This window comes from Dipteris shenzhenensis, chromosome 1 (genome assembly GCF_047967505.1).
Source record: "Dipteris shenzhenensis isolate YYH24624 ecotype China chromosome 1, Dip_SZ_1.0, whole genome shotgun sequence".
Classification (NCBI taxonomy): domain Eukaryota; kingdom Viridiplantae; phylum Streptophyta; class Polypodiopsida; order Gleicheniales; family Dipteridaceae; genus Dipteris; species Dipteris shenzhenensis.
This window is the reverse complement of record NC_141596.1, coordinates 69,618,039-69,637,062: the sequence shown is the minus strand read 5'-3', so window position 1 is coordinate 69,637,062 and position 19,024 is coordinate 69,618,039. Positions and strand designations below refer to the sequence as shown.

The 19,024-nt window shown below is 46.2% G+C and overlaps 1 protein-coding gene across 4 annotated transcripts in view; it reads right to left on the bottom strand.

Annotated features, from left to right (window-relative positions):
* SPK1 (guanyl-nucleotide exchange factor) overlaps positions 1 to 19,024 on the bottom strand; it is a 207,756-nt gene that overhangs the window by 100,052 nt on the left and 88,680 nt on the right. For all 4 annotated transcript variants that reach the window (XM_087377784.1, XM_087377788.1, XM_087377778.1 and 1 more), the window contains exon 17: positions 10,854 to 10,891. In XM_087377784.1, the coding sequence (XP_087233910.1) occupies positions 10,854 to 10,891 (38 nt within the window). The remainder of the gene's footprint in view (positions 1 to 10,853; positions 10,892 to 19,024) is intronic.

Here is a 19,024-nt window from a genome sequence, read left to right as displayed (position 1 = left end):
TCCCTTAAGTAGATCTATGTTATTTACGTATTCTTTAAGTAAATGTTACGCGGATAGTTCACACGGTATCATTGGCACACCAATTGATAGGAATTTGAAAAAAAATCCCGACTTGAACCCACCACTAAGTATTTCTAGTAGAGTTCTAATGGAACAATAGCAAACTCCCTTCATGAGGCAACATATCCCCAATCCAAGACCATGCTGGAAAATAGAAAGAAGAGCTTGGTGTAGTACCAAGATTCCAATTGCATCCAAACATACCTGTTTACTGTAGGCCATCTTCTGGTGGTTCTAGTGATGCCCTATAGGCCATGGTATGTGCCTTGTAGGCATAAGTGTAGGCACTTGTAGTGTTAGTGCCTTTTAGGCCACATAGGACACTTAGTCCTATGTGACACCTAGGACACTTAGTCCTAGGTCTAGGTAAAAGTACCTTGTACTTAGATTTTTTCACTATCCCAGATTTTGACGTGACAGACTACAGTACGGACCACTGTACGGCGCAGGTACAGCCTTGCACGACAAGTGTACGAACTAGTTGCAGCACCTTCCGTACGCAGGTACATACGTACGATGATGCAGGTACAATCCTGTACGAGTGAAGGTACAGACGTACGATGGCGCATGTACTGTTGTACAATAACGCGTGAACAGTAGGTACGATGCTGAGGATCTCATGTACGATGTTGAGCAGGTATGAAACCGTACGGTTGTAGATACGATGTATGGATGCGTGTACTACACTGTACATTGTACGGCTCTACGAAATGCAAGTACAGAGACCATTACGGTGTGCGTACGGACCTGTACGACGCATGTACGGATGGTGGCGCAGAAGATACGTAGATTGGCGCAGGTATGGTGACAGTTGTATGGAGACGCAAATACGTACAGTTGTACTTGCAGCTGTTCCGTACAATATACCTACTGTATTCCGTACGGGTATTTGCAGTGTTGGGGCTTTTGCAACACATTGGCAGATTTGGGGTTTTCAATACCTTTCATTTCCTCTAGTTGCAACTTCTTGCAAGAACACTAGAGTTTTTGGGATTTGGAGTGCAATCTCTTTTTGATTGCAGTACATTGGGTCAAGTTGCAGGACATTGAGTCACATTTTGCACGACATTGAGTCACATTTTGCACGACATTGAGTCATTTTGCAGGACATTGAGTCACTTTTGCAGGACATTGAGTCAGATTTGCATACATTGGTTCACAATTGCCAAAATTTCAGCAAAATTTGAGGCTTTTCTGCATTTGCCCTTTTTTGGCCTATTTGCCCTCAATAAAGTTGGGGCTTTTGCCAGATTTGCTATTTTTAGCAGTGAACATTGCCTGTCACAGTCACATTTGGGTCAGATCTACATTTGCCCTTTGATTTGGGTCAGAAATTTGCAAATATGTGCTGCCATTTTTAGATAGCCAGCTTTTTGCAGTGATAACCTTGAGGCTTTTACTACCATTCGATGTGTCATTGCCATTGCAGCCCATCATCATTGGCAAGTGCACCAACTCGACATCAAGACCGCTTTTCTTCATGGGGATCTGCAGGAAGAAGTCTATGTCACACAACCTCCTGGCTTTGAGGTTGTTAATTCTGAAAATAAGGTATTCCGGCTTAGAAAAGCCCTTTATGGTTTGAAGCAGGCACCCAGGGCATGGTATGCCAAAATTCATGCACACTTACTATCCCTTGGTTTTCAGAATAGTCCCAAAGAACCCACTCTTTATGTCCGTGGGAGTGGATCTGATTTTTTAGTGCTAATTTTATATGTGGATGATATGCTCATCACGGGCCCAGATACTCAGAAAATTGCAGCTTTCAAGGCTGATTTGCAGCAGATATTTGACATGTCAGACATGGGACGGCTCCATTATTATTTGGGCATTCAGTTTGCTTATGTTGAGGGAGGTACCATGATATCACAGTCCAAGTAATTGGACAGCTCCTTGATCGTTTTCAGTTTGAGGATTGCAAGCCAATCTCTACTCCAGTGGACCCTGGCTTAAAATTCTCAGCTCATGATGGGAGCCCACCATGTGATATCACTCTTTATCAGCAGGCTGTTGGATGCCTTATTTATTTATGTCACACCAGACCTGACTTGCAGTATGCAGTATCTCAGCTCAGCAGATTCATGCACATGCCCAGTTCACAGCATTGGCACGCAGTGAAGAGAGTCTTCAGATATCTCAGAGGCACTCAAGATTTAGCCCTCTTCTATGGTGACCAGGGTCCACTTACCATGCATGCTTACACGGATAGTGATTGGGCAGGATGTTCCGACACCAAAGTGTCACATACTAGCAATTGTTTTTTGCTTGGCAATTCATGTATCTCTTGGCTCAACAAGAAGCAACCAACAGTTGCCACGTCTAGCTGTGAGGCTGAGTACAGGGCAGCTTTCACCGCTACAGTAGAGTGTGTTTGGCTTCAACAGTTACTTACAGATCTTGGTATTTGCCAGACATCCTCCACTATTGTCTACACTAACAACCAGAGTGCTTTGGCCATTGCGCAAAACCCAGTGTTTCATGCGCATACCAAGCATATTGAAGTTCACTATCATTATGTTCGGGAGCGGTTGTCAGCAGGAGACAGAGTTGTCCTATCTTCCCACACAGGACAACATGGCAGATATGTTTACAAAGGCACTTCCTCGTCCCAAGTTCGAAGTCTTCCAACAAGCTTTACACTTGGTTCCCTTTGTTACATGATCTGACATCCCTTGTACATTCATAGGTGGCTATATCCTTTTGGATGAACATTAGCCACCATGACCAGAAACTACCACGTATTCTGAGACGTTTCCAGAGTACTTCAGCCCATCCCATGGAGGGAGGTTTGTGGGCCATCTTCTGGTAGTTCTAGTGATGCCCTATAGGCCATGGTATGTGCCTTGTAGGCATAAGTGTAGGCACTTGTAGTGTTAGTGCCTTTTAGGCCACATAGGACACTTAGTCCTATGTGACACCTAGGACACTTAGTCCTAGGTCTAGGTACAAGTACCTTGTACTTAGATTTTTTCATTATCCTAGATTTTGACGTGACAGACTCTATGGACTCTTTGCAACCTGCACTCTCTCTTTGCCTATCGATCCTACATTTACAACCTCCCAAAAGAAACTACTGAAGCCAAGTTATGTTTAACTCTAAACTACCAAGCAAAAGAAAAACTTTAAGCTAACTATAAGACAGTGATATGCTGTATTGAAAAACACAGTTGCAATGACGGTTTTTTGTTAAGAAACACATTTTAAACTGATAAACTTGTCTGAAAGATATATAAGTGCTTAAGCAAGAAGCTATTTAAGATGTATGAGCAACAGGAACAAAAACTGTTTCTGTTCCAGCTGTAGTAGTTCGTAAAGTCTCTACTTTCTTAGGAGTAGTCAGACCCAGGTTTGTTGCCGTGACTGAATCAATAACCACTGTATCATTCACTATCTTTTTAGGCTTTTTAGGAGAGGAAGAAACCTGCTGTTCTTCATCATTACAAACTTTGTCTATCACAGCATCCAACAATTTTTCTTTGCTTTCTGCAAAGGCACAGAGTCTTCTTCATTTGTATCAACGAGTGTTTGATTGGCAGCCTGCATTAACACCTCTACAACAACCTGTTGCTACTTCTTAGCATCTTCTTCAGGATTGCTAGTGAAAGACAAGCATGAAATTTGATTTCCTCCATCATTCACTGCAATAAAATTAGTATAAAAACTAATTGGAACAGATTTTATTTTATTTTTTCAAGAAATTTACTTCATTAAGTATCCGCGAGAGCAAGCTCAGATGTGGGAGTACATCATGCAATCCATGAGGAAAAAACAGCTCAAAGTGAGCTAATAAAGAACCAAGGCAGAGGCTGAAAATGCCATCTCAACCCTGAAGGAAACTCAGAGAAGAAAGGAGATCCCCTCCAAACTCTGAAAAAAGTAACTCTCCTAGTAGTGGCTGCTCTAGAGGATCCCTGCATGCTCGCCCAAATGGCCATCAGAGTGTGTACTGTGTTAGTCCAAATATTGGCCATAGTCTGGGAAGGGTGAACCTGGATACCCTCCATCGCCTCTGTACACCTGGCTCTCCAAATATGCAAAGCTGCAATGCTACCAAAATCTCCCAAGAGGTGTCTACTGAGGCATGAGCCGCTCTGAAAGGAGTGAGGGGAACATCTGGAGGGAGCAAGACTCCACTGAGTGTCGCCGTACAATGAAAGCTGGATCTTGATCATGTCCCTCGAAAAACACATGTGGGCCAGTAAGAGATAACCAAGCCACTGAACCCTAGGTCATCTAGAAAGGTGTTGTATGAAAGATGCTGAAAACCCTAGCAACGCCTTTATAGATCGTCCTCGCCTATCTGCACTCCCAAAGGCAATGTTGTGCTGACTCAATTGCCATGTGACAACGAGGACGAGTAGGGTCAACCCCGAACTTGGATCTCCACAGGTTCACTGCAATCCCTCCATGAATAGAAAGCCAAAATAAAAGAGTGATCTTTCTGATCTTGAGGGATTTCTAGAGCCTACGCCAAAAGTTCTTCCGCACAGCTGTGGAAATCTGAAAACTATCCCAATGTGGCGCTCTGGAGGGCCTCCAACCTCTACTGCTGAGCTGAAACCTCCGGGTATTTCTAACTGTGTAGCAAAGGAAGGGAAAGCTCCTCTCTCGGTGCCCCTCATCAATCCATTCCCACTTCCCTGGGTCCCATTGCAAGAACCTAATAGGGGAACCACCATACAGCCAGAGTCTCCAAGACCCCAATGCAAGGAGAATAGGATCAGGGTCAAGATACCACTGTGAATCCCTGCCCCACTCCATGAATCCTGCAATCTTGACAGGCTGAAATGCAACCTCCAAAAGAATATCATCATCAGAAGATCTGATAAGTCAGCCTTCCGACTGAACATCAAAGACAAGGGTATCCTCATGTGCATCCTGCAATGCAATGATCTATAACGGAATGCCCGTCCCTAAGAACGCTCCCCGCCAAGTGGACTCTCTAAGCGGCATGTCATTTGTGTCAATCCACTCTGGCGGAATGGCTGCTTGTATCTACTATATCGTGAGCGCACTACCTCTCAGGTGGCCAACTACTAAAAGCCTTTAATCCTTTGGAAGTCTCATAAAGGAATGTCAATCGCCTACAGTAGAGGCAGGTCCCCTCTCCCATCTAGACCACTGCATATGCTGTGACACTCCAAGTGGCCTGCCATGATGATCCAAAATCGAGTCATTCCACATGACTGGCTGCCTTCAAATCTCTTCACGAGAGGTGGATGGAACTCTGCATAGTGTGTTTCTGAAGCAACCCCAAGCTTTCAAAATAGCAGCCATGAGAGGGGAAGGGGGAGATTTGAGATGGGCTGAAGTAAACATCCATCTTCTGCTGTCCAACCAATCTCCCCCATGAGAACGGGTGCAAGACTGAATGCTGTGTGAGAAAAATCCTTCCAGGGCTCCAATCCAAGCATCAATCCACGTGCTACAAACTTGCAGAGCAAGGCCGTGCATTGCAAGCTCAGGTCAAAAATATTGCAAGGGGGAGATTTGAGATGGGCTGAAGTAAACATCCATCTTCTGTTGTCCAACCAATCTCCCCCATAAGAACGGGTGCAAGACTGAATGCTGTGTGAGAAAAATCCTTCCAGGGCTCCAATCCAAGCATCAATCCACGTACTGCAAACTTGCAGAGCAAGGCCGTGCATTGCAAGCTCGAGTCAAAAATATTGAGACCCCCTTCTCTTGTGGGGAGAATAAGGTTCTCCCAAGCCACCCTGGCTACAACATCTGCGGTGCCATCTAAACCGCTCCATAGGAAGTTCCAGATAGGTCTCATGAGCTGAGCGATACAACCTCTAGATCTGCACCAACATGAGCAAACAAACCAAGCAGTGGCCAACAATACCTGGTTCACAAGCACAACTCTAGATGCAAGGTCAAGTATGGCTGAACTCCAAAAGATGAGTTTCCTCCTGATACTCCCAGACACGGGAGCGAACTACTGTGCCGGAGAGATGCCCAATCCAACCTGACATCCCAGATATCTGATGGAGACTCCCCTCTGAATCCAAGTGAACCCTATGTCAATCCATCAAACTGGAGTGTCCTCATCACTGATCCAAAAGCCATTGGATTTGTTCCAATTAATGTGTGCACCTGCCGCAATGCAAAACAAATCCAATGATGTCCTGAATGAAGTCAGTGTCTGTGGAGTGGCATCCAAAAATACAGCCGTGTCATCTGCCAACTCACTGTCTAAGAGCTCATCCTCCTACCTCAAAGGAAGCATGAGCCCTACAATTCCAGCTTGAGCTCTAATGTAATAGCTCATAGCCTCAGCCACAGAAAGGAATAAAAAGGAGGCTAGGGGACATCCCTGACGGACTGATCTGGCAATCTCAAACATGTCTCCCCTGACTCCACCAATAAGAACCTGGCTGTGGGCTGATCTGTAGAGGGCTGACACCCCTCTGATCCATGCATCTGAGAAGCCAAAACGAGTAAGTGTGCCCTCCAGAAAGCCCCAGTCTACCCTGTCATAAGCTTTCTCAAAGTCCAAGAGTAGAATGGCCAACCTCTAGCCATTATGCATGGCCCAATCCGAAGCCTCCCAAAATGAGAAGATGTTATCAAAGATGCTCCTGCCATGCACAAAACCCGTCTGTGTATCATGGATAAGATGTGGTAGAAAGGGCTGTAGACAAAGGCTAATAGCTTTAGCTAGGATTTTGTACAAGGTACCCAGCAAGGTAATCGGTCTCCACTGAGACACTAAATTCCTGCAACCCCCTTTCGGAATCAAATGAATGAGGCCCTCTGTAAGTGAGTCCAACTGGCATCTCACCCGAGTCCCATACACCCTGCAGGACTGAGGTAATGTGATCCCCAATCTGATCCCCAAAAAGAATTAAAAAATAAGGGGTTAAGTCCATCTGAATCGGGACACTTGCCCTTGTGAAGGGCAGAGAGAGCAGTCCTGAACTCTATGTTGGTGAACGGTGCATCAAGTGAAACAGTCATATCCCCTGTCACCAACCTAGGTAAGTGTCGCCAAATAACCACTCTAGCATCATATGTGGCCTCAGTGTCTAGATCTGTTGTAAGAAGGGAGGCATAGAAATCGGTGGCAACCTGCAAGACGGAATCTAGATGTGTCAGAAGAACTCCGCCTCAGTCAACAAGTTGTGAGACGCTCTCCCTACTATGTCTAGGGCCAAGAGTAGAGAAGAACTGCTTGTTGACCCTACCTCCCTTCTGTGTCCAAAATAACTCTCTAGCGTGAACGGCATACTCTACTCTCTAATCTAAAAGTGATTGCTGTTGAGCCCTTACTGCAGCAAGGCGCTCCTGAATCCAAGCATCTATAGGCCTCTTCTGCTCCTCCCTCTCGAGGATAGCCAACTGCTGACGGATACCTATCTCACACGTGAGGATCTCACCCCTTTTGATACGAGCAACTGAAAGATAAAAGTCACTAATATCACAGAGGGCTGCTGCTAAGTTTGAAGGAGAAAGCTGCCCATCCTGCAAAAGAGATACCCAGGTCCTCTACACTGTCTCTGTAAGGCCCTCCTCTACATAGAAAGAATCTAGAATCCTAACATGGCAGAGCGGCCCCTATCTGGGGGATCTAAGACCAACAAAATCACTCGAAAATGATCCAAAGTGGACACCCCATCTGCAATGCAAACAGTACCACCTCTGTCAAGAGCCCAATCATCCATATAAAATATATCGATCCGTGCATGTAAGGTATATGCAATCTCCTGTTCGACCAAGAAAACAGGAGAGAATAAGGCTGAGTGTGAAAAGCATCATCTTGCCAAGCATCCCTGCCACTGTACTGAAAAAGGAAGGCATCCCACGCTGCTCTCTCTAGGGAGTGAATGCCACCTTCCCTACCACCCCTTTTGTCTGAGAGCATTTCAATCATGTTGAAATCGCCCCCTATAAGGGAGTGAATGCCACCTTCCCTACCACCCCTTTTGTCTGAGGGCATTTCAACCATGTTGAAATCGCCCCCTATAATCCAAGCACCTGGCAATATGTGACCAATAGAGCAGTTCCTTCCAAAAAAGAACACGATCCCCTCTGGAATTGCGTGCATAAAGGTTTAAGAGACCAACCTTATGCCCATCAATCAAAAGTATAATCTACTGATCTCTGGAAGAGACTATGATCCCGTGTCCAATCACCAAGAGGAGTATAGAAGAAGAAACAGAAATGCAAGTACCTCCCCTGGTGCCCAAGGAGGGTGACCAAAAAGTGTGGCCTGAAAGAAGCTTACCCGACTTCGAACAATCCCTAGCATCCAATTTGTGTTCCTGAATCATCAGAATGTCCATGGGACCCCCAGTAACACCTGGATAAAGTTGGTTACGAATCAACTGCCTGCAGCGGCAATGAGGTACACCCCTGAGGCCCTTAACATTCCAACTGACAATCCTCATCTGCGAGAGGAGGAGGCCGGATGGAAGATCTACCCAACCTGGTAGCAAAGAAAGCCCTCTCCCGCAAAAAATTCCTCCTATCAAAAGCAGGGAAGTCCACTGAGAAAAGCACACCCCCCCTGCTGAGGGAGAAACTCTGACCACAAATGTCTAGAAGATGTGCTCCCCGAGCATGGAGGGTACAAACTCCTCTGCCTCAAACTCAGCCAAGTCTGCCAGAACTAAAAATAAATTCATGCGAAGTACCTCTGGCGCAGGAGTGCGAAGGAGCCCTACGAAAGGAGGAGTGGAACCAATAACCCCCTTACCTCTGTCAAGTGTAGACAGATGTGCAAGAGAAGGAGGAGGGTGCTGCTGCATGATGAAACTACATGACCTCAACCACAACTTTGGCATTGTTTTCAAGTAAAGCACGGATCTCTGCTACAGAAAGGTTCTCCCTAAGTGAGCGCTCATGTATCTGAACATGATCAGGAGCAGTCTCATCTGCACATGGAACCAGGACAAGGATGTCTCCCGCCTGAAGAGATGGGTCCACGTCCCCGTGAGTGGTAGCCTGAGGTACTGGCTGACCAACTCTAAGAGGCACCCAACGAGGGACGACCGAAGCAAGACGTGCTGACTGTCTTGTCCATACGTAAAAGTACCAGGACGTGAGGCTGATGATCATGAATGTGAAGCCGGTCTAGCAACGCGTGAAGCGGTAGGAATTGATCGTGAGGAAGGTCCAGGTCGGCTGAAGCTATGAGGTGCACCCGTGGACCTTTCGGGTCTTTTCTTTTTCCTTGGGCAATCTCTAACAAAGTGCCCAAGGGTCCTGCAAATCCTACACTGATCCTGTCTCCCTGCAATCTCGACTCTATATCTGAAGGAGCCCTTTGGATGCTGAAGCATAATGTGGTCATCCAAGATGTTAGGGTCAGAGACAATGACCCAACACGCGGTACCCCATAGGACCTGACTGCCTCTGCTGCTGTAGTAGGCATCTCAAGGAGAGGGGGGATCTCAATAACCACTCCAAAGGAGGCTCCAATGGAATGCAGCAGTCGATGATACACCTGAGGAAGGCCTGGAAATCTGATGAAGAGTGATGTCGTCCGGCTGTCTTCCTCGACAGGATCAAACCCAAGTGAAAGAGGGGTCAGAAAAATCCTCTTGGAGCCCAGTGCTAGCAGACTAGCCTGAAGCACTCACGTGCTACCTCCGAGGAGTCAAAAACAATCTGGAAGAAACCTCGCCCAAGCAGACGAACATCTCAGATGTGCCTTGCGAGGTCTCCAGGTAGAGCGGAAGGGTGGGACCCATGGATGCAGCAAAGAGCGAAGTCGAGCTCTCCTGCTCTGTATCTTTTTTGAGCTGCTACAGCTCGTCTTTTGAGAAAATTATGGTTTTTGCGGCCGGTGGAAGCGGGCGAGGATTGGTTGAAGGCAGAGCCATCGTCAATCGAGGTGGAAAGGCCGACGCGAACATAGTTGAACTCCGTCCGACTAAAATGCTGCAAGGAAGGAGAAGGAAGAGGCTGAAGGGAGGAGACAGGAAGGGATAGAGCTGAGAGAGGCAGGGAGAAGCTGAGGAGAGAAGGGCTGAAAGAGGGAACAGATTTAGGATCTGAAGCACTCACAACCTCTGTTCCCTAGAAGTTTGCTGCTCATCCTCTGTGTACAAAGGTTCACCTAGTTTTGAGATTTGACGCAGAACCACTTACAGACTTGGCTAATTTCACATCATAAAGTTCTTTCTATAGCACTTCCAGTTTGCTCTACAGCATGGTGATATGAATTGAGTCTTCAGTTCTTAAATAATCACGAAACAGATGAGTGAGATTCTCTATAGGTTTGAATTTAATTTGTCGCCAAATGCTTTCCATGTATGTATATTAATGCCTCTGCAAGAAGCATCCCTTTCCCTAAGAAGCATCCCTCACTTTAAAGTCCTCCGATATCTTTGCTTTGAACATCGTCAAAATCTTCCCTTAAAGGAGTGAGCTTCTTTTTTCACTCCTCCGATTATGGAGAATTTGTCCTACTAAAAAAGAAGTAAATTATATTGTCCAAATTCTATATGTCCGACTCCCTGAATTCTAAAACACACCTGTTTTCCATGAATTGGTCTAAGCCTTATTTCACTGCGCATTGTGTGCACGTGTAAGTAATCTCACAATTACAAGCTCTCAACATATGCATAGTTCTTATTCCACTCAACAAAACAACCAGTTTCTGAGCTTGTCAGACGTGTGGGAGCCATATAAAGCTTGAAAAACACTAAAATTGGACAAAGCACAAATAAAAGCAATACATACACCATCAAACAGGCATAGCATCTGACACCAGATTCAAACTAGTAGCTCTTAAACAGTGATCCATTCTTTGACACTTATCTGCACAACTCTGTGAAGCTTACCTAGTTAAAATGTTCACCATTGTGCGAAAAGCAGCAACCTGAGATAAATTTCCCAAGTGCAAAAACATTAACAATCAAGCAATTTCATTCTCATCTCTCTCTCTCTCTCTCTCTCTCACTCTCTCTCTCTCTCTCTGTGGGTTTTCCAAGAATGGCAATCCAGCAGAATTGTACCAATCCACAAGGGTGGGACAGCAAAATGGCAAAAACCTACTGCACAATCATGGTGAACAGCCTAATGGCCCATTTGTATGGCACTTTTCTTGAGCAGAAATCAGCAAATAGGCAGAGACACAAGGGGTCCAGTACCATCCCAAGCAAGATTCCACCCCCGGCATTCAACAGTGGACCATAGCATCAGAAGGATGCAGAGCAGTTGTTTTGTAGATTTCAAGAAAGCCTTCGACATACTTCCACGGACGAGATTATGGGAAAGACTAGAAAAGCTCCAGCGTCTATATCAGAAAGTATTAACAGAGCTAGCACAACCAATTGTGGATGGATCATCACAATCAGAGGCTTGACACTCTTCTGTATTTCCTCATCTCGAACAGTGCTCTCATTCCGGGTTTCCTGCAGTGTCTCCTTCTAGGATTTCCACCACCTTCAACTCCACCACCTCTGCCAGGTCTTTGTTTTCAACCCCTTAACAGTAAAGTTTTTCCCCGGTCGATCTTCTAGCTTGTGGAACGTTAGGAATATTTTTACCCGATGGTGGGGCCAGACTTTATTGCCTTGCCACTTGAGCCGTCAAAATCACGAGTCATCTTTGTTCTTATTGCTACTTCCACCATGCTCAATATCATATTCCTGCAAGCGTTGTTCTTTGCTTGAGGGTTATCCTCTACAAAGACAAAATTAGTCCAATGGACAGCTATGGAATGCTCAGGGAAGACATTTCAATAAAGGCATCTTAGTTACAAAATGAGAACCAGCTCAGATGATGTGGAGACCTAAGGTCCTAAGAAAGGAAAGAATCTGCAAAATCTACCCCATCAAAGATGATATAAACTGAGTAGTATGTACTTTTAAGGTATCGAGCCTATGCATACATCAGTGAAAGCTATGGTGGCAGCTAAGCAACCTGAAAAAACTGTAGGAGCAGCCAGCATAGCAGCAAGGGAGCTACCTCAACCAAGCCTTGGAACACCGCTGACCGCACTACGTAAAATAAGGTATTCGGACTAGTACACAAGCTAGCTCAACCAATACTATATGGCAAGTCTGTAATATTTTCCTTCACTAGATGTAAAAGATCACTACTAGTTAATAGTGATCACCAGTCCCATAGAGCTAAAGGGTCTCACATGGACTTTAATACAAATATATCATCTCTCTCTCTCTCTCTCTCTCTCTCTCTCTCTCTCTCTCCCCATAAGTTATGGGCCTTACATTGCTGGAGACTGCTGAGGCAAGCACTAGAGTCATCCATACGCTTAGCAGAGAGTGCGACCGACGCAGTTTGGTATGCACCTGTATCCACATGGTTTGCCAGTTACGGTATACAAATGGACCGGCTTCCCCCCTTCCAGTACAACATGGATGCACCTCAGGAGTCGATCCCTCAAGATCATATTAACCCTATCATACGGTTAGACCTCCTCCAGTTGCATACATCACGGTCTTCTTAAGACAGAGGAGCATTATGCGTATGCCAAGTCTACCATTGTCTTTATCAAGAGAGACACAGCTTTGGTCCACTCTAACGACTGATCCATTTCCAGGACAAGGTCTGCATACGGCTCTATCTGATTCAGATGACACGGGACAGAGATTCACTAATACGATAGATCAAACAATACTAGACAGGCACATCATCACAGGCTTTGGCGGCAAACCCAGCACAGCGATGTGTCACAGACTTCTATGCTATTGAGCCCCGCTCCAGGACACAATTAGGTGGAGTCGTCACCTAACCAACGAGCACTATGGATCAGTGGAGAGAGACGACATGATAGCACAATCGAGGTCCGATCTATCTCCGCCCTCCTCATAATTACTTCAAAAATACGCAAACCGTTGTAATGAAACAGAATACTTTATTAAAATCTTCCAAAACTTCAATATTTGCAATGCACCCTATCTAGCAATTGGAGATCCAACAATAAAAACATGGCCCATGGCTTAAGAACATATACATGTTACATTTCAAGATAGAATGACGGTTAGAACGTATTCTGACTTCCCCTCACCTACTCGAGAGATTATTAGCATTGTTGGTGAATCCTCACGCCGGCTGAATAGTAACTTTTCAGCTTCCCACCTTTGTTTCCTTCTCTTGGTTCTTTCATTGAAATAGTCAATTTAACATTGGCACTTCCTTCTTTTTTTTTTTGCGGGCAAAAACTTCAAATTGCCCCATAGGCCCGCGAGGCCTCACTCCCCCCCCCCCCCCTCCCCTTCTCTCGAAACCGTCTATACCACATCACATCATTCAGGACGAGTTTGGTGCTTCTCCACTCCAGCTAGATGCAGCCTTTCAGACCATCACATATCTACACCGGGTTAGATCATATGGGGACTGCACATCAGGGAGACAGAGGTTGCCATGGTTGGCTCTTGATTCCTCCATGAGGTTGGCAGCAGAGGGAGACAAGCAATGCTGGTATGCACTGACTCACAAATGGTTTGCGAGACTAGGGTTCCACATCGATAGGATACCTCCTTTTCAATACAGTTTAGATACCCCTCCCGTACTCCCACCCACCATCCCGATTGGGCCACACACTAACCAGGTCATTCGAGAGGACCTCCTACAGCTACACACCTTTAGGACCTAGTTGGGAGCCGAGGGAGCTTCCAGTGAAGCTGAGTTTCTACAGAGATTACTGTCTTCGTATTTCGGAGGAGGGATTCATCACACCACAGGGGTACACTGAGCTTCATATGCCTCACTCACTACGGATCTCCATCGGATAGTTTCGGGTATCATCACACCGCCTCCGCATAGAGAGCGGCAGAGCAGAGGCGATTCCTAGGGAGAATCGCTTATGCATATTGTGCGACGGTTAGGAGGTTGAGTCGAATGAGCATTTTATTTTTAGGTGCCCAAATTCCAATGTACTACGAGATCCGAGGTCGCTACCACTGCCTCTTCAGAGACGGCTCCGAGCTCCTTTCCAGATTCCTCGCCTACCCAGATCAAAGATGCCTCGCAGCCTTCATTCACGAGGGGGTCCGACACAGAGAGTACCTACTCAGGCGACAGGGCTTGGCCACATCATCAGACACCTCTCAGAGCAAGATCACAGAGTTCTTCCCATCGAGTGACATTGATCGTCCAGTCTCTAGCCGCAGACGTGACAGAGACCCCGACCCGACGACCGCAGCACGACACACGAGATATCGAGGGGACACACAGATCACTCTGGGAGACCTCCCGTCATTGTTTAGACCTGGGATACGTCCCACGGGAGTCATGGTGGCTCTAGTCTTGTGTCGAGCATCGTCCAGGAGACCGAGACGCATGGCACCCCTTGACAGGCGCCAACGTCCCATCACCGGCTATGCACTAGCCAGGGCGACATGACATACGGAGGATTCCGCTCCGCTCCAGTCCTTTTCTTTTCATTGTTACATCCAGATGTATTTGATTATGTATGATCAGACTTAGGGTTCAGCACAAGTGATGATGCTCGTTTCAGTAGCTCCACCCTTACTGTGATTTATATCAGGTTTTCTTTCAGTCTCATAGACCCATCGGTCTTCCGAAGACACTAATAAAATTTCTTTCTTCTCTCTCTCTCTCCCTCTCTCTCTCTCTCTCTCTCTCTCTCTCTCTCTCTCTCTCTCTCTAAAAGGTTATGTTTAGGGGGGTGATGAGCCTATATAAGTCTGTCAAAGGGAGTGTACGTGCCCCAAAAGGTCTATCAGACTAGATTGAGAGCACTATTGGAGATAAGCAAGGCTGCCCCCTCTCATCGACTCTTTTTTAGCTCTATATCGATGAGATTACATCCTTCGCAGACCGCCTAGGAGGAGAGGGTTCACTTCTGGCTGACTTGATGGACGCAGATCGCATAGTCCTCATCTCCTTAGCACAGGGATTGCAAAAACATATGGAGACTCTGGAGATGTTCTGAGAGAGAGACTTGACTGTTAATCTTGGGAAGACCAAGGTTATGATCTTGAACACCTCATGAGCACTGCTCCATCGACATAGTTTTGCATATTGAGGTAAGCCAGTGGAGATAGTGCAATCATACACGTATTTGGGGGCAAGGCAGTGTTCATAGGACCAATCTTTACGATGACCCACGTAGCTAGAGCACGACTCACACGAGGCCCGTGTGCTCTGGCCCGACTAGAGAGGCAGTACTTCGAGGCGGACTTCCAAGATCCCCCGACAAAGGGCTAGCTTTTCAACACTCTGGTGAGAGCGACTGCCATGTCTGTAACACCTTTCTAGAGGAGTGACCTGTCAACGACAAAGAGGAACAGATTTGAGAGGCTACAAGTGACTATAGGATCCAGGATGATTCGAAGTGAGCCTTCGGTCTCCCATCAGATCATACAAGCAAATTTCGCCATCACCCCTCTCCAGGTTGATGCCATCTTTCAAACAATGAGATTTTTCCACAGACTTTGGGCCTTATCCCAGTGGAGATTACCGAGACTAGCAGTAGAGTCATCCAAACAACTAGCAGAGAGCAGTGTTGATACGGCATGGTATCCACGGGTGTCCACATGGTTCCATATCCACGGTATTCAGATGGGCACACTTTCCCCCCTTTCAGTACAGCATGGATGCACCGCAAAAGTTGATCCCATGAGATGAGATTAACTGTATGATATGGTTGGAGGTTGGACCTCCTCCAACTCCATAGGTCCTAGGCTTGGGAGGGAGATCACCAGCTCACCACCAAGATCCAATTCTACCATGACCACTTCTTGGGGATCTCGGAGTATGGTCTCATCATCATACATCAATACCTCGAGGATAGGAGAGTCTCGCATGCATTGCTATCAAACAGTTACAAGTTTCATCTTATCAGCTGAGGATTGAGACAAGGAGACCTACAAACATACCCAAAGAGCAGAGGAACTGCAGACTATGCACGTTGAGGTCGAGACACAGGAGCATTTTCTATGTGTTTGTGCATACCCAGAGAGAAGAGGATCCACAGAGGAGCATTTTCTATGTGTCTATCCAGTCTAGTATGAGATCTGGGCATAGTACCACTACCTCTTTCAGGATGGGCATGGGTTTGGTCCGCTTACACGGCCGATCCATTTTCCCGACTAGATTTGCGTTGGGCTCTGCCTGATTTAGATGAGACAACACAGAGATGCACTAGTGCAACAGACCAGAGAGCTACAAGGGGTGATGCCACAACACACTGAGGTCAGCCGAGCACAGACAAGCGTCACAGACTAAAATGCATCTGAGTCAACTCCAAGGGAGGTTGAGGAGGAGCTAGATGAGATGAGGGAATCATGGGTTACAAGTGAGAGCTACAGCCAAGATGCTACCAGATGAGAGGGCACATACCACATGCGACGCAGAGTGACCACACCAGTGTCTGCCCAGCCTACTACCAGATTCAATGGAGATACCATTGCCTCTTTTCAGGAGGGGAGCCATTTTGGTCCACTCTCACGATTGCTCTACTTCCAAGACCAAGCTTGCATTGGGCTTATCTAATTAAGATGCGACGGCACAGAGACAGCAAGTAGATACAGTACCATGAGCAAACCGAGCACAGTGACGTGTCAGACTTCTATGCTTTCGAGTCGACTCCATGACACAGTGAGGTGGAGGAGTTAACTCACTTACGAGAGCTATGGATCAGTCTCAAGAGACATGATAGGATACTGCAGAGCATGGAACGCTTAGTCCAACCTTAACACGAAGATTGACCAGGGCACACACGATCGAGGTCTAGGCTACTTCTGCCCTCCTAAGAGGAGATCGCCCGAGACAAGGAGGCACTCTTAACATAGCCCATTGGATGCAAAGGTCGAGAAGAACACGCCCTCCGACGGAGAAAGCTCGACATATACAGTCCAAGAGTTCTTCGCATCCCATCGGAGAGATACTACAGTGCCAGGTTTCGATTTCTGATTCAGCACCAATCGCTCACCTCCAATTTCATCTTAGTTTTTTGAGGTTTAGCTATGCTTAGTTTAGCAGCTCACCGTTTGCTTCATCCCTCTAAGGCTTGTATGAGTTTCAAATTATTCCGGTGTACTTTGTCCCAAAGGCCCGTGAGGCCTTCCATGGAGGTTGATATATCTTTCTGAGATTGCCCCCCCGCCATAACATGAGACGATGCAGCAGACACAACTTCTCTTGCTTACTTAGCATATCTTGAAGTCCAGCCATGATTCCTCATCTCCCAAGTACATCTTCTACTATGACAACGAAGTATGTGGTTCCCGCTATAAAGGGCAGGGTCTCATGGCGGAACTAGGGTACCCTAGTGTATGAATAAAGTTATGCATCTCTGGTCTCAATAATTAATGACTCTGCCCATGTCTATGTACCCATGGGTGGAAAGACCCATACCTCGTGTATCTGCGGCATCTCATCAAAACATGCTCCTTAGTCTCCACCTCTTGTGTGTCGCAAATAATACAGAGCCTCAAATATCTAGGATGTAGTGTTGCATCAATCTCATGTCCCACATCAATTTGTAGATTCCTTGGTGCCTAGATAAGCTCTCGTCGCTAATATGGAGAACATGTTCTATATAAAAGGCCATTTTCATTCCATGTGACCACCGCGTGCGGGAAAGGGGAGAGGGGGGGGTGCCTTACCCATGTCCTATGGGCATCTACCTACTATAGATCGTCCCTACTAACCTGATGAATGTCTTGTTATGTCAAGCACAAGAAGGGAGCATCTAGTGAATACTAATATGGTGGCAAGCGGTCGGTAGGTATGCCTTATGAGTAGAACATGTAGACACTTGTGTACCAACACCGCTCATCGCCCTTGGTTACAAGCTGCATAGGTGACGAGAAAGCTAACCTTTGATCTTTTTATACCGACTGTCTTACGTGATCGAGATGGTAATGATATGGGAGGAGACATATGTCTCTAAGCATCTCAATACAAACTCTAGTAGCATAATGTTGTATAGAATACATCCTCTACCAAACAATGACGGGACAACATCATGACCTATAGCACTCTCAAAACTAATCCACCTATCCTCTCTAAAGTCTACTACCGAAAAGCACATGCATTTGCGACTCTTGGTCAGACTTAGAAATTAGATAGGAGTGTCTCGCCTGCACATTCCACAACTGTGCCTAGAAACATTCTCTCCAATCTCAATAGTGAAGCAAACTATGTCAACCAATTCCCCCTACAAGTGTGAAAGCCTCGTGTTCAAGTAAAGCTTCATCAGTGTTGACGACCATAACCTTGGTTTTAACCAATTTGACCTTCATGTCTCTACTCTCATAGAAGACCCGCAAAGATGTCAATCATATTTTTAGTCCCTCTATTATGTCTAAGAGCAGTGTCACATCATCATCATATATTATTGTATGTCCGAGCATCAAACCTTGACTACCTAGTAGGCTAACTCATCGATGCAAACACCAAAGAGAGTGGAGAAGAAGGGGCATCCCTACTTCACCCCAATGATTGTTGCTCACCTCCCCTTTGTGGTGCACACTCCACTTTGAAGAGTCCACAAAGCAGCAATATACTCACTGATTCCAATGTTGTGCTTTCTATGATAGCTATAAGGATGAAGATGTGGTTCAATGTGGATCGGTCTCATCTATAACCTACCTAGGCAAGCGCTTGCATGCCCGTGTCCTCAGCATGCTTATTTGACATGTATCTCAAGAGCTGACCCATACACCTTGGCCATCAAGTGGCCAACCATGAGACAAAACAGGACAAAAGACAGAGAGAGAGATAGAGTGAGAGAGAGAGAGAGAGAGAGATCTATGTCTTTCAGAGGCCTTGCGGCCCTATGAGAGAAAGTACAATCAAAAGAGTAACACATACAAGCCGTTGTTGTGGGCTGATGTAAAGGGCTCACTAAGGCCCTTCCAGAGTGCTACCTCTCGTACCTTATCTACTGGCTCCTCTAGATCCTCATCATCATAATCTTCGAGCATATTCTCAATTCCTTTAAAGGCCAAAGGTTCTGGTCTTCATACTTCCCTCTTGGGTTGATTCGTGGAGTTGTGGTTCACGTCCCGTTCTT